This window comes from Pyrus communis, chromosome 5, assembly GCF_041283825.1.
Source record: "Pyrus communis isolate YQ-2024b chromosome 5, ASM4128382v1, whole genome shotgun sequence".
Classification (NCBI taxonomy): Eukaryota; Viridiplantae; Streptophyta; class Magnoliopsida; order Rosales; family Rosaceae; genus Pyrus; species Pyrus communis.
In genome coordinates this window covers 19,487,451-19,500,053 of record NC_142569.1, presented here as the reverse complement: position 1 = coordinate 19,500,053, position 12,603 = coordinate 19,487,451, and the positions used below count along the sequence as shown (strand labels likewise).

The 12,603-nt window shown below is 37.1% G+C and overlaps 1 protein-coding gene across 1 annotated transcript; it reads right to left on the bottom strand.

Annotated features, from left to right (window-relative positions):
- Positions 1 to 546: 546 nt before the first annotated feature.
- Positions 547 to 3,929, bottom strand: LOC137726978 (transcription factor RSL3). Its single transcript, XM_068465927.2, has 5 exons — positions 3,215 to 3,929; positions 3,033 to 3,140; positions 2,775 to 2,837; positions 2,530 to 2,649; positions 547 to 1,092 (listed from the first exon to the last, which is right to left on the bottom strand). Exons 1-5 carry the CDS (start codon positions 3,542 to 3,544, stop codon positions 913 to 915), a joined length of 801 nt encoding a protein of 266 aa, XP_068322028.2. The 5' UTR covers positions 3,545 to 3,929; the 3' UTR covers positions 547 to 912.
- Positions 3,930 to 12,603: the final 8,674 nt, after the last annotated feature.

The following is a 12,603-nucleotide window of genomic DNA, read 5'->3' as shown; positions in this document are numbered from 1 at the left end:
AAGTCAGTCCAACTTAGTCTAGTCTAAGCCAGTCTAGCTTAGTCCCTAAAGCTAATCCAGTCCGAGATAGTCCGGTGCAACAAACGCACCCGAATAGTATTGAGTAGGAGTTCCTACTCATCTTTAAGTAGTCAAGCATTGTTCTAAAATATATAAATGATTCAAAGTGCTTTCCTATGTCACCTTAGTGCCTTTCTCTTGTGAGATTGCACAACTTTTGTCTTTCCTTGCACTAGAAAATAGTAACCTTATATTTCAATTTTCATTTCTCTTAATTTCATTTCCTTTCACTATCGCCCTGCCGCATTCTGTGCACTCCTTTTTACAGTTTTCACCTATTCTTCTAAAAAACAAAGATGTCATGCCAAATTTTTAGCTAGGCTTGTAAATTACCAAAACGAGCAGGCACTCTCACTGGGCGACCGACCATGTACCAAAGCATCTACACCAATGAAGTTAAATTTTTGCTAAAATAGCTGATGAACATTGCGCAAAAGTTATTTGAGGTACGTTTTTTAACTTTTTATCTCTAACGATACTTTGTAATTTAACAAACACTACAATATTTTATTATTTAACAACAAAACCTTTTTAATATTCTATTATTTTTCCACCCACCACCATTTTCCTCATCTAAAAGCATCGACTCTTTTTTATCAGACCCTTGTCTCTCTCCTTTTTTTTCAGTCAGCCTCTCCTCCAGAAAGGTTTCCCCGATTTCCAGAAATTGATCCTCATCTGATCTTCATCTGATCGGACACTCATCTGATCTTCCTCGACGTCTCTGCCTCCCTCTACCAAGCCCACACCGTCCTTTCCTTCGACATCAAATCCCTCAAGACCCCGGAATCCCCTACTAGCTTAACTAGCTAAGCTAAACATGTTTCTTTCTAGTTTGTACTAGTATTCCATTCAATAATTGGTTGAAGGAGATGACACAGGATTAATGTTGGTGTTGGCCATGGTGGGTAACCAAAAATCTGCACCATTGCTGTTCGCGACGTGCATTGTGTACTCCATAGGAACCAGGCACAGTCCTCTGCTCCTCAGGTCGCTTCTTCCTGCTTCTTGTTTTACCTCTCCAACTCCACCCTAAAAGTTTCAAACACAGAAAAAAGTAGTGAAAACATGGTAGGCCAAGAGTTACAAATGGTCAATTTGCTTTACAGTAACTAGAAACTAGTAACTTGTATATTTGGGTTGTTATTTTATCGATTTTACCCTTGTCGTTTACTTCTGATATAAAAACACGATGCCCGTGATTTTTGCATGTGGAGTGCCAAGTTATACAAATTGAGGAGGACTGATCATTCAACAACTATCGATATTTAGGGAAGTGATTTCCATTCTTCCGATGGTGTATGGTGTTGGATTGAACAAGTCAGAATAATGAATAAACATAAATTAGGTAATGAGTGCAGCAGAAGAAAATTGTGGTGTAAATATCACTACCAATGGTAAAAGTAAACCACAGGGATCAATTTAAGATTTTTTTTTTCTTTTTTTGGGTTAATGATAAATGGATTATGACAAGGACCAATTTTAAGAATTTGTCATCCACTAAATTGATTACGACAAATAAATTCTTCATCGAAAATACTACACTTACCATATTTTCATATTATATTTGTACGCATTGTTTTTCTCCGCCTAGCACCAGTCATACACTAAATTGATTATGACAAATAGATTCTTGATCAAAAATACACCTACCACATTTTTCATACTACATTTGTACACACTGTTTAAAAAATCCACATCTATACCCAACTAGGCCCCAACCTAGACCACCTAAATCCGCCTAAGTCGCGACTCTGACATAGACAGAAAATCGATAACTTTTATTTTTCCAATAAATGTAAGATATTTGTTGAATACTTGAATGCACATTCATCATATGTTTGTTATCCATGTTTTCAATATGTTCTAATACTTTTAAATTTATGTCATTTTATTTAGCAATATACCTACCCCAATTTAATTATGTTTGTTTTTACGTATAAATAGGTATTTATTTGTATAATATATAATAAATTTATTTAAATTCGCATAGTATGTCTAAGCCCCCGCCTATGTCATGCCTAGCCTGCCTAGTTCGCCTACTTTGCTTAGGTCCCTGCCTATGTCATGCCTAGCCGCTAAGCCTCAACTCATGCTCGATTAGTGTCTAATATCTTTTAGAATCTTATTTGTATAATATCTCTAATAAAAATAAAACCCACATATTTAATGAGCCTTATTTTTGTTAAAAAAATGTTCGCAAGTGCAGTACGAAAAACATGATAAAAGCAACATTATTTTTTAAATTTTCAGATGGAGGTAGCATTTTCTAAAATGTGAAAAATCCAAAATCTACAGACACCGTCACTCTTTTGACTAAAATTTCCATGACATGACCAAAAGTCAGTGAAGTCACAATCACTCCGGGTCCCACACTATGACTACTGGCCAAGTACAGGTCCCTAGATGACGTGGAATACAAATAGAAGTAAAAAAATCTGACGGTGAGAGTGTGTTTTTGGTACTTACAGGTACAGGTTGTGAAGGAGGCTCCAGGCGTTGAAGGTAAGGCGAGCACAGCACCTGAACCTGCTCCTGCAGAAATCTGATGTATCCCATCGCTTCGTGAAGCACCGATGCCGTGTCCGTCTGCAACACACCCAATTTTCCAAGTTCCCAGAAGAAGAAAAAATCAGATATTTTCGATGAATTTGCAAAAACATTGTCAAAAAATAATTAAATGGGTGGCTTAATTTGGGTTTTTGCAATTCCACCTTTCCGTAGGGTGAAACGAGCTGCTGGAGCGCTGTGATTCGTTCTCCGAGCTTCTCTTTCCTCTGTACATTTGCAGAAACCAGAACCCCTTTGGTAAAAACAGAGACGAAAATTGTTCTGCTTTGCAGAAATGGCAGAGAGAGAGAAGAGAGAGAGAGAAGAGCATGCAGAGGGTTTGAGTTGTGGGGAGAGAGAGAGAGTAGCATGCAGTGACGCAGATGAACTCATGGGGTTTTGTTTTTGTTGAAAGGTCGTACCTTTCCGTTGCCGGCCGACGAGCGATTCTCCGATTTCGTCCTTTTAGTGGCTCTCTGGGTTGTCGGAGTAGTTGTGCAGCTGATCGGAGCCAACCCATTTCGCCTTTTCTGCCAATAAACCCAGAAAATTTCAGAAACTTTGAAAGAAAGAAAAATAGTTTTAAAAGAAATGAGGATCTGACATTTTTGGAGTTGGGCAATGCGCTGATGCTGGCGGTGCTTGTGGAAGAAACGGAGGAGGAGCTGCTGCATGTGATGGCTGATTTCTTGGCCGTTTCCGAAAACCCAATTTCGACACGGTTAACGTCGGTTTGGTGGTCGTAGTTTCCGAAGCAGAGCATTTTGGGTGGCTTAATCTGGGTGGGATAAGTAGATGAGCGGGTGTAGTTAAAGGTCTGGTCGGAGTTCACGGCAAGGTTAACGACTTCGTCGGCCGCGAAGAGTAGCTGAGAGAAGCTAGTCCCCTCTGTCACCGCCAAATGGTCCCCCTCGAACCCACCACTTTCCGCCATTTTCAACCCCACCGAACTCAAAAAGTTTTGAGCTTTTCAGAGAGAGAAGGGGGTTTTTAGGAGAAAACAACGGAAGTTTCTTGTTGATAAGAGAGAGAGAGAGAGAGAGAGGGTGCTCTGATTTTGTTCTGTTGCTTTATGTTTGTGAGTGACTCTTGAGAGTATAGAAGCGTTACAGTGTAGAGAGAGAGGGAATGGGTGGGCTGAGAAGAAAGGAGGGTGTGCGCTGGGCTTTCCAAGGGTGGAGGCTTCGGTTTTCGACGACTTTTGGTCAAACCCACCTGACCCGAGAAAACCGTGGTTTCGAGCTCCAACGCGATGTTGCCTAAACCCCACACTCTGAAACGTTTCTTCTTTCGTCACCTTTGTCAGGAGACTCAGGACTCAGGAGGGCACAGGACCAGACAGCGTTACATGCCAATGGACCAGCTTCGACTATAACTTCCCTCATATATGCGTGTGTGCGCGCATAACTTATGTGATATTAGATTTACAGACACGGAAAAGTTTGAACATTTTTCCATATTAAAGGTGTAATATTATCGCTTAGTATTACGGTACAGACACGAAAAAGTTTGAACATTTTTTTGTAAGTTAGAAGTCTTATATATCAATAGGAATGCGCTATCCACACACCTTTTTTTATTTCTCACACATCCCTTGTTAATTTATATCTGTTAATCTTCTTTAAATCATCCGATCCGACGGTCAAAAACTAAAAGAGTGTATGAGAAGTAAAAAAAAGTGTGTGAATATCACACCCCTATAAATATTAGAAATAGCGAGTTCGTAATCAATTTATTACCCAATCACCTTAGTGTGAATATCTTTATGTAAAAAAATGTAATATTGATATACAAAGAGAGCGTTGGTGGCAACTTTAACTAGATAAAGAAGTAGTTAAATATGTATATCAAAATTGAGAACAATAAATAGGTTTTCAAAAGAGGGTTGAATGCTCTCCTACAAATGGGAAAAGTTTCAACAAACATTATATTGTGTGTTAACATTGCATACATATTCTCCTATGGTTATATTCTCTCCGACAATTTGGAAAAGTTTAACCTTTAGATGATCGCACTTCACATCTATTACATCAAATATAAGACTAATCACTCTCTTGACATTATTTTATTTGGACAAAAACCTACATGTAACGAGTTTCTCTCCACTAACATTTTTTTTCATCTCTCATCACATGAGAAAGAAGATAGAAACCATTGTTGAGGGACTTTTAGGTTGAGGTGGACTTGGACTTTGAAAACGTTTTCTTGTCTCCCTTGGTTCGATTTCGTACCAAGTCTCGGAATATCTCGAAAAAGTTAGCTTGTCTTAGGAAATATCCCGGTTAGATCAACGACTCGAAGATAGCATGACTTAGGCAAATAATGACATGAACAAGAGAAGCGTGGTGTGCAAGCTAGAAGTTCATCAGTTTAGCATGTTGAGAGAGAGAGTTGGCATGGTTGCATGGTGTTTCCTGGTAAATAATCTGGGTTTCCTACGGTAGCAGGAAGGCTTACGATGGCTGGGATTTTAGTGGAAATCTATGGGAAACACTAAGGTTGTATGGATGTTGATTCTTGAGGCTTAAAGGATATTTCTAGACTAATGGAGTTCTCTAAGTATGTTTCCTAGGTGTTGCTTCTTGACTTTGTCTCTCTGCGTTCTCTCCCTCTTTTATGTGTTACCTCTAATCTTCCCCTTTCTCTAATGGTTTCTCCCTCCTTATGTAAGTGAAGGACTCTTCTCTAAGTTTAAAGGGAATCTCCCTTTTGTGGCTTGGTCTTCCCCTTTTTTCTCCCTAACTCTCCTATTATTCCCTTTTTGGTGTAAGATAGATGCACTGTTGAGACTTGTAGTTTGCTTCTTCCCGACGCGTGGCTTTCCCAAGTCGGCTTTCCACAAGTGCTACTTATGGTAGCGCGCCTCACGACTTTCACGCGTTGGTTGTCTATGCAAGCTAGGAAGGGAAAGTCAGCATTAAATGCCTGACTTGCTGTGACACACCCCGATCAGAGTCAAGGCATGCTGGCCGACACTCGAAGGTGACGTAGCCAAAGAAAAAGTGAGGTGGAAGAAATACGAATAAATTTAAACCGAAGCTAGAATTTATTTAAGCTAATAAAGAGAGTGCGCAGTAGTGAGAAGAACTCATAACACATAAGTAGTCAGAGTATAGATAACAGTATGACATAAGTAGAGCAGTCGATTCTAGTTAAGATGCTTAGTACATAACTAGAAATGAACTCCTACATTTACTCAGGAGAATGTCAAAATCGCCAAAGATCCCTCGTACACCACCGAGGATTTAGCTAACTAAGTCCTGGAGGGGCGTAAAACAGAAAGTGTGAATCGGCAAAAACAAAGGTTTATGAAACACATTTATTTTCTGAACTTACTAACTCCTCGCTATAAAACATGTATAGTTTCTAGAAAATCATACTACGTATAAATATGAAATCAAATGTAAATCAACAATAATTCAAGAAACACAACAAATCATAACATCTCAACCATGGCATATGAAAATTAGGTGCTTATCAATCTATGTTAACACATGAGTTCATGCAGAGAAATTCTGACATGAACAGGACTAGGTGTAATCATAAATACGCTATAGTACTATAATCATGTGAAGATTGGTGCTAGGCGCATCATATACGAGTCCTAGTTGCCTATTCCAACCTGGGACATGACTGACTGGCACCTACAATGGATCTAAAGTGAGCGTGCAGTGTGATGTGACCATACACGTGAAGCCTGGCCCTGACCCGGGGCTAGTACTACACCAGTGCAAGCATGCATGATGAGTAGGTAAAATGTATATGAACATGCCATGACAATTTATAAATTTCAACAATATAATAGCACTTTTAAAATGAAATAGAACATGGTATAATAGGCATAATATTAAATCCAAAAGCATTTATGGAAACCATAAAACTTTATAATATATATATATATATATATATATATATATATATATATATATATAAACAAATGCCCACTCATTGATACTTAGTCGGATCGTAGCCTCCTAACCTTACTTGACCTCATACCTCCTCGGGGATAATTCTCTCGTATATGTGAAACAACTATAGTAATTAATTAATTAATTAAACTACACACGAAAAAGCTAGGAAAATCCCTCATAGTTTGCTTAAACGGAGGGTTTAAATATACGAAAACATTTCTATGCAACATCACAGACCCATCCATGTCGACCACACGCCGCCACGAAGCAGCATGTGACCTCACGCACTGCCAGCGATCGGCCACATGCGTGGCCATGCGCTGGCAAAAAAACTTAGGGAATATTCCGTCAATAGACGGAATATTTCGTTAACTCTAACGAAATACCTCAACGGCATGAGAATATTCTGTCAACTTTAACGAAATATTATCCTTCTTCCTCAGTTCTCTGTTTGCCGTCGCCGCTGCCTGGTTAGCCGAAATTTGGAAAAGTTGGCCAAATTTTTTTAAAAACTTTAAAACTTCATAACTTTCTCATTTCCAACCATTTTCAATGTACTTTATATGGAAATGGACTGAAAATAGCTCAAAAGTCTCGACCCTAATTCCAACGTCCCAAAATCGCATGTCTACATGTTGGCTTGACTTCAAACTTAGGCTAGGGACCTTGGGGAGTTGTGTAGTTTCTTCTAAACCTTCCAAAACCTTGTAACTCAAATGGAAAGATGTCGGAGAACCATGATCCGTGTCAGAGCTCTGAGTTGGGAACTCAAAACTCATTCGTTTTCGAGTCAACTCATATGGATGGACTCATGGGGACGAAAGGAGTACGATGATGGTGGTTTGAACGTCGATCTATGAGGTTTGACGATGGAGTTTGTTGTTGCAGAGAGAAATAGATATACGGTTAGAGAGAAGAAGAAGAATAAGAAGAATAAGAAGAATAAGAAGATGAAGAAGAAAGAAAGAGAGAGAGAGAGAGAGAGAGAGTTTCTGATTGGACAAGAGAGAGAGAGGGTTTCTGATTGGGTGATAAAAAATAGGGAGAAAGGTGATTGGTTGGTGTGGTAAGTAAGGGACCTGTTTTTAAAGTGGGAAAGGGTCCAATTTACACAATTTAAAACTACAAAATATCTAGCTTACCTTATCCAAAACATTGTTCACTAATGCTGATTAGTTCACACACATGTGTATAATTTTACCTATTGTTAACAAACTTTAAATAAGCATAAATTCTTCGTTACGAATCCGTTTCGAGTCTAACTTGTGCTCACGTGTTCGTAATAACGAGACAAATTAATTACGATAATACAAAAAATAAATTAAACGTCGAACAACAACGTCCATGTCGGATTTCACTTTGCCAAAAAGGGCGTAATCGTCATTTTACACCCTCGGGAAGGAAATTACATGGAAAATTAAGGACGGGTCATCACATGCTGGGTTTAGTATACATTCAATGCAAGAATCTAGTTTGGTCCTAACTAAGAAGGTTTGCTTGCTAGGTAAAGAGGCAAACTAGGCTAATTCTCTCTCAAACTTACCCACATGGAATACAAAGACCATGGACTTTTGGGCTCCCAAGCAACCCATAATCTTCCACAATCTTGACTCCACCTAGGCCTAATGAACTTCCGTAACCATCCACACTACAATTCACGTGACAAGCCTCGGTCATGTGACTTGGGCTTAGCGTGAATAGTGAGTAGCATGATAAATAGGCATGGCATGATCCGGTCTAACTATTGTAGCATGACATGGTCGTAAATATATTTCTTCCTCGATCCCACACCTTTGCATGTATTTGGGCTTGAATAGAGATTTGCATGACAATTGGGCTTCGATCGATGCTTGGTTGGGCTTACGTGTGACATTTTTGGACCTCAACAACCGTGTTACATGCAAGTTATCTTTTCTTATTTTAGATGTCTAAATTATTGATTTAGTGAAGCAAGATGTTAATTTTTTTTTTGTCAAACAATTGGAATTTCATTAGTCTTAAAGTTGAATAGAAATGTTTACATTCTCTACTAGAATATTGAAAGAAAATTCAGGGAAAAGCAAACCCCATCTGTGTTTGCTCCCATATCTACCCACAAATGAAGCTATCAAATGCACCGCCCTATTGCTTCACTGAGGCACATCTGAGAACTCAATGGACTCCATTTTCATAGCTAGTTGTCATCAACTATAAAAGTTTGCAAATTGTACATCTTATATGACTTTTGAGTTTAAATTGTTACATATATTAGGACAATTAAGTTATTGAAAGTGCCCATTTACCACATTGGTGGAAAGGAGTTGTGCCTTTGCATTTCGGTGTGGGTTCAAACCCTGTTAGCTTCCTAATCTAACATCTAACCACTAATCTTATTGTCTTATCAAAAAAAAAAAAGTTATTGACATAATTTCTACTCATTTTTTTCTCCACACACCTCTATTTATATTTTCTTTCACTGATTCTTCATTATCTATTTAATTTAAATGGTTGAAATAAACTTTTAGTTACAATGCTACAACAAATTATATAAGACCATCTCCAAAGAAAATGTCAAATTATAAGAGTCAAATTTCAATTGATGACCGATGTGGCAATTTGAAGTCTTATGTCAAATTTTGTATTTCTCTAACCAAATTTTAATGTTATTTTACTATTTAAATAGAGCTTTAAATGCTTGTAATTATTAAAAAAATGTTGAAACAAAATTTTTATTGCTTAAAATGTTAGTGGAATAAGGAACCCACCATAGATATAGTCAGCAAATAGCATTTTGGTTGGATAGACTTAAATAGAGCTTTAAATGCTTGTAATTATTATGTTGAAACAAAATTTTTATTGCTTAAAATGTTAGTGGAACAAAGAACCCACCATAACTATAGTCAGCAAAAATATAGCCAGCAAATAAGGACACAAAATTTTTATTGCTTAAAATTTGATTTCAAATCACAAAGCCTTCAAATATAGTCATCAAATAACACTTCAGTTGGATAGACTTTTGATGTCAAATATACACAGTAGCATTCCACCTAAGATTTTGACATTTTTTTTGAAGATACTCGAAGAATTCACCATTCTTCTATGATATGAAATTTATCTATGCATGCATTATAATACCATAAATATACACACACATGAAAAGTTTAACATAAACATGTGTAATTTCTCAAATATCTGATATTCAAGTGAGTACTCCATATTTTATAAAATAAGTGAAAGTGCAAATATCTCTCTAAACACCCTGTCTAAAATCAGAGTCGTTTTTTCCACTTGTTGTAGAACTAAACTAATGCCGGTTCCAACTGGTATGTGATGTAACGTGTAACTTCCATGATAAAATTCCAAACGTCCCGTCATTCGAACAACTTGAAGTATGAAAGCCACCCACTTCTACTAAACTATGGAATCCGATGTTTACAAGTTTTTATATCTTCTTCGATTGAAAATTTTAAGACGTTCTAGAGTATCTTTACATCTAATTTTTTTTTAATTATTAAATTCTTAATAAAAGATGGAACACTAAAAATCTAACAATTAAAATATTTAAACAGCATACTCCGGTGCACCATAAATAAATAATCATGTTTATCAGTAGGTGCGCATGTTAGCAAATGGCAAAATAATTGACAACTGAAAGAGCCATTGGAATTTGGCAACTATCAAACTAATAAAGTCACTGTTATAAAGATTTCCGCCTAGGCGTTACACGCTTTAGTAGGTGACCACCGCATCAATTAATTTCTAGGCATTCGAATATTAAGAAAGAGGGTCTAGACTTGTTTAGGCGTCCGTCTAGCCCACCTAGGCGCTCGCCTAACCTACCCTGGTACAACCTAGGTCGCGACTCACACTTATACATAGACTTGTTGAATACTCGAATGAACACTCACTAGATTCTTATTTCCCCATGTTCTCAACAGGGTCGGTCCTGAGATTTTGGGTACCCTGTGCGAAACTTTAATGGGGGCCCTTAAATTGTATATAATTTTCATTACTATGTTTTATTTTACATTTTAATTTTTATGATTATGTATGAATTGAGATAAAAATAAAATAAAATATAAAACAAATTTAGGTGTGGTGGATCAGTGATTAGGTACTTATTTGCATCCCTATTTTTTTTAGTTCGAAACTCTTTATTTATAAATACAAAAAAAAAAAAAAAAGAATAAAAACCCTTAAAAGGTCTAACATTATAGTTGTTATGTCTTCTTTTACATTTTTATTCATAAAAAATGATAATATAAAAGAAAGAAAAAATCTTGGTGTGGTAGCTAGGGGCCTATTTGCCTACCTAAGTTTTTGGGTTCAAAACACCATGCTTTTAAATACCAAAATTTTTTTTAAATAAAACACTAAACAATGCTTTTAAATACCAAAATAATTAAAAATAAAACACACAAAAATAGCCATTGCTGGGAAGACTCGAACCCAATTCTTGGATTAGACATATACGCTCAAGACAATTGCCCTGAGAGAACAATTTAGTATTTGGCTGTACGTTTAAATTTATATATAAAATATACAGGTTAAGTAAAATAATAAATTGAGGCCCTTCCGAATTTGGGGGCCTGTGTGGTGACACCACTTGCACCCGCTCAGGGCCGGCACTGGTTCTCAATATGTCTTAATACTTTATAATCTATATGTCATTTTATTTTACAATTTATGTATCTCAATAAATTATGTATCTTTTTTAAGTATAAATATGCACTTATTTATACGATATATAATAGATTTACTTAAATCCGACTAGTCCATTTAGGCCCCGCCTAGCCGCCTAGGCGCTTGGCCCCAACTCACCGTTCGATCAGTGCTTAACGTTTTTTAGAACCTTGAATAAATGTGAAGGAGGAATAGGAAATAGCTAGGACATATTGTAACATGACATTCTCTAATCGTGCAGACGAATGAGTCCCTATTCTTTTTTTTTTTTCAACTCCATTGAAGTAACAGCATAAAGATTGAGGCAGCTCATTTCATATGGTATCAGAATCGAGCCAGGAAATGATCTATGTGCAAGATAAAACAGGAGCATAAAGGACCATATAACTAAGAGGAAGACTAATTGTAATGGTTTTACTAGGCAAATGTTATTGTTATCCAACACCAGCAAGCTGAGAGTTATCTTAATAAGCATTTGTACCGTTCAAACATCCTCTTACTAAGCCGTAAATAATCTAGAGAATACAATGTTGAATTTTATAAATGTGACATCAATGACAAATCTAGACAGTGACATATACATGTGAAGACTGAGAAATTGGGAGAGGTGACTAAGCAATTGAAATCATATTGAATGCATAAAACAAAGACTTAGAAAATAGTCAGTCAATTGTTAGCTTTCTGTGATTTACACCAGCAGCTTGCTGGTGTTTCCACTGGAGCAATCTCAACATACCGGTCCTTGCATTTGCAAATTATAACTGACCAAATCATAGTGAATTTCGAACTTGTTTTCCTTGCTTTTTTGCTATTAGATGTATTTCATCTAAAAGAAGAGACAGATCCTTGAGGAATGTGAACTGGTCGTCTATTGTCTAACCTTTCGTCCCGGATAACATACGTTTTACTTGGTGGAATGGCGCAGTTGTGCCGATGGTTGAAGCTGCAATAGCCCTTGTGCTCCTGGACCAACTAATGGAAGATTATACAATGTCATACGTTTCCTGTCAATCCTGACCAACTAATGAAAATTTTTAAATCGTGCAAAGAAAATTCGTTGTCATGAAACGTATATGTCAAAGTAATTTTGAGCCAAGCCTGCCGCCCGACCAGCGCCTAGTGTCTTTTAGAACCTTAAATAAAGGTGAAGGAGGAATAGGAAATAACTAGGACATATTGTAATGACATTCTCTAATCGTGCAGACAAATGAGACCCTATTGTTTTTTTTTTTTCAACTCCATGGAAGTAACAGCATAAAGATTGAGGCAGCTCATTTCATATGGTATCAGAATCGAGCCAGGATCCGACGACCCGACCCGAAAATGTAGTATTCAGAGTTTGCTTGCCGAAAAAGCTAAGCATGAACAAGGGCCAGCCATCTAAAAGAAAGTAATAGAAAGAGTGCATTGCAACAATAAA